Source organism: Diachasma alloeum, unplaced genomic scaffold (assembly GCF_001412515.2).
Source record: "Diachasma alloeum isolate Michigan unplaced genomic scaffold, Dall2.0 Dall_scaffold_00496, whole genome shotgun sequence".
Lineage (NCBI taxonomy): Eukaryota > Metazoa > Arthropoda > Insecta > Hymenoptera > Braconidae > Diachasma > Diachasma alloeum.
In genome coordinates this window covers 145306-149076 of record NW_021680629.1, presented here as the reverse complement: position 1 = coordinate 149076, position 3771 = coordinate 145306, and the positions used below count along the sequence as shown (strand labels likewise).

Here is a 3771-nt window from a genome sequence, read left to right as displayed (position 1 = left end):
AGTCGTGATTTCCTCTACTCGTGATAGGGCGTCTGCCACGACGTTGTCTGGGCCCGCGACGTATCTGATGTCCGTGAAAAACTGGGCGATGTAGTCCAGTCTCCTGTATTGCCAGGGTGAAGCTCGTTCCGGTTTCTGTTGGAATGCGTGAGTCAGCTGTTTGTGATCGGTGAAAATTATCACGTCGTCCTTCAAAGATGTGCCTGAAGTGCAGTACTGCCTCGTAGATTGCTTGGAATTCCCTGTCGTAAGCTGCGTGTTTCTGCGAAGAAATTCCAAGTTTCTTGCTGAAGAAGGCTAACGGCTGCTAGGAACCGTGGTGTTCCTGCTGTAGAACGGCGACGATCACATGATCCGACGCGTCTATGAAGATAGCCCACTCTGCCTTGATATTTGGATGAGACAACAGAGTGGCTTCTGCTAGCGCTTGCTTGCTGCNGAATTCCCTGTCGTAAGCTGCGTGTTTCTGCGAAGAAATTCCAAGTTTCTTGCTGAAGAAGGCTAACGGCTGCTAGGAACCGTGGTGTTCCTGCTGTAGAACGGCGACGATCACATGATCCGACGCGTCTATGAAGATAGCCCACTCTGCCTTGATATTTGGATGAGACAACAGAGTGGCTTCTGCTAGCGCTTGCTTGCTGCGCGTGAATGCTTCTTCAAGGGCTGGAGAACAGGCGACTGGTTGCTTTCCCTTGACGGTCATCCCGTGAGTCGCGGCGTTCAGCGGGGCGAGGATTTCTGCTGGTCCCTTGATGAACTTCCGGTAGAAATTTAGAGTTCCGAGGTATCTGCGTAACGATTTAACCATTGTTGGCCTTGTGAACTTCAGGATCGCGTTGACTCGATCTTTGGGGGGTTTGATTCCTTGAGCGTTGATCACGTGTTCGAGGAAAAGTACCTCTGGCTGTCCGAGGACTGATGTGGCGACGTTGATTATCAGCCCGTAGTCCTGGAGTCGTTGGAAGAGGATTCTCGGGTGCTCGCGATGTTGCTCCGCGTTTTCCGATGCTACCAAGATGTCGTCTATGTACGGGAACAAAAATGGTAGATCGCGTGTGACTTCGTCGATCAGACGTTGGAATGTCTGAGCTGCGTTTCTGAGGCCAAATGTCATGTATGGGAATTCGACGAGTCCAAATGGCGTGATTATTGCCGTTTTCTGGATGTCTTCGCGTGCCACTGGAATTTGGTTGAAGGCTTTAACCAAATCTATAGTGGAAAAGATTGTTTTGCCATGAAAGTTGGCAGCAAAATCTTCTAGATAACGAACAGGATACTTATCTGGTATTGTCCTATCGTTGAGTGCGTGGTAATCACCGCATGGCCTCCATCCGTTGCTGCCCTTAGGGGCCAGGTGGAGCGCGGATGCCCAGGGACTTTCAGATCTCCTCGCGGTTGCGAGCTTCAGCATGCTGGAGAACTCCGCTTGAGCGGTTTTGAGTTTATCCGGCGCTAGGCGGCGAGCTCTGCAGGAGATTGGTGGTCCTGGTGTTGTCCTTATGAGATGACCGGTGGAGTGCTCGGCTTTTCTGAGCAATCCTCCCGGTTTTGTTATTGCTGGGAACTCTTTGAGGATGGACGCGTACGGTGAATCCTCGTTGATCTCGAGGAGCTTGACAGACGTCGCGCGGAATCGCGCGGACTGGCCATTCGATTGGAGGCCTGTCGCGCTGTCGATGATTGCTCCGTTTCTCAAGTCCGGTAGCAGACTGAAGTAATGCAGGAAGTCAGCAGCGATGATGCGTTTACTGACATCTGCTTCGATGAACCGCCATGTGAAATCTCTGCGAAGACCAAGATCTAGCGAGATGGACATGTAGCCGTACGTGTCGATGAGGGTGCCATTGGCCGCGAAGAGTTTATAGCCACTGGTCTCCCTTTGGCTTGGTGGCCGCCTGCAAGGCGTGACAGAGACGTCTGAGCCTGTGTCCACTAGGTATTGGATCCCAGTCGTCCTGCCGGTGATAAATAGGCGGCGGGATTGTGATTGAGAGACGACTTCCGCCACTATTGTCTCTCTCCGGCGTTTCCCTGAAACTTACAACCAGGTCGACAGTTACGCGCATTATCACCATACTTGTAGTGATACCAGCAGGTGTCAAAATCCTTTGATACTTTCCTCGAGCTGGAGCGTCGGCGCGAGTGGCTGCGCTGACCCTATGAGTCGTCTCGACGTGTTCTTGAACGAGACCGTGGGTCGCGCGTTTGCATGGCGGCAACGGTCGCCGTTAGCTGCTCAATTCGCTCGAGGAGTGCCGTGTTGACTGCGTTGGCTGGCGAGCCGGTGATTGCTGCGACGCTGTTCGTGTTGAATACCTCGTGCACCCTGTCTGCTAGCTTCGCGAGATCATCAATGGAAGCGTTCTCCTTGGTGGCGAGTGTACCTCGCATCTGCTCGGGGAGATGAGACAAACAGCGCGTTTTCAGGACCTCGTCGTCAATGCCTGGAACAAGACTTTTTAAATGTCTCAGGTGCTTCGACGGAGTTCGATCCTCAATGCTCTCCCTGTCGAGCAATTGGATGATGTTCGCAGTCCTGGATTTTGTGAAACATCTGATTAGTTCGTTTTTTAATGTTTGGTATGGATTTGTTACAGGTCTGGAGACAATTAAATGTTCGATTTCTGCCGCGTAAGCAGTGTCGATCAGCGGTACCGTTTTGTTGTACTTATCTGACTCGGTGACGTATCCCAGGTCAGCGAAGTGTGTCTTCAGCTGTGCGAACCACAGCGCGGGTTTGTCCGCGTCGAACGCCCTTGCGATGAGCTTGGGCCTCATTATAGCCGTTGCTGTCGATATGGTGGGAGTCGTTTGGATGTCAGCTGCTTTTATCACCATGTTGATTTCATTTTATTTTACTTCAGAGAAATGAAATCGATGAATTTTACTTCACAGCGCGATTAAGCTTAAGGAATAAATTTGCGAGAAAAATAAAGGCTGTTGTAGTCTCTATTTGTCACCAACACAACACAACGTCTAAGGGTGTTCGGCAATGTGTCGGCGCGAGGTCACAAATATTCATTCGGATATCACTTTTATTCGGTTTGTTTTGGTTCCGCGAAAACAATGGGAAACCAAGATCTTGACGCTCGGACGTTTGGAATGTTCCAGAAATCTCGAGACGCTGTCGTTTAAAACCGAAGGGTGGGTCACACAACGAAATTAATTATTTTCAGAAGCGCGCCACTTAACTAGAATGCACTCGCGGGATTCACTGCAGCACTTGAAAAACTGAGTCGCGCGTGTTGTCCGGAAAAACGGATGAGAACGCATCTACGAGAGAATGAATTTTACAGTTGCCCTGCCGCGCGCGAGACGCGAGGGTTTTTACTTTTGTCGTTTAAAACGTCGAATTTCCCTAATTAGATCACGTCGGGGTCACCAATGTAGGAATTGAGGTTGTTGAGGGATGTAACAATTCACTAACAAATGTAATTAGTATTTAAATTACATTTTAATCAAGACGTTTAGAATATATATACAAAAGAGAAAGAATAATCAAAGTGATCTGATCGGAGGTCAGTGTTAGACTCTACTGACTATCATAAATGGCGTAAGACGGTAATTTGGATACGCGTGACAATAGGTGCGAGTCAGAGGTATTTCATACTGGGCGCGTGACACNGGCGTAAGACGGTAATTTGGATACGCGTAACAATAGGTGCGAGTCAGAGGTATTTCATACTGGGCGCGTGACACAGCGCGATGATGTCACCGATGTCCAGTCGTCTCTCAGCGTTGTCGTATCCGTGCGTGTGTTACGCGTTGGTG

The 3771-nt window shown here is 49.8% G+C and overlaps 1 protein-coding gene across 1 annotated transcript; it reads right to left on the bottom strand.

Moving 5' to 3' along the window:
* Window positions 1-307: 307 nt before the first annotated feature.
* LOC107042665 lies at window positions 308-2838 on the bottom strand. The gene is made up of 3 exons (XM_015263811.1): window positions 2210-2838; window positions 554-1895; window positions 308-466 (listed from the first exon to the last, which is right to left on the bottom strand). The coding sequence occupies exons 1-3, from the start codon at window positions 2836-2838 to the stop codon at window positions 308-310; spliced, it is 2130 nt and encodes a 709-aa protein (XP_015119297.1).
* Window positions 2839-3771: the final 933 nt, after the last annotated feature.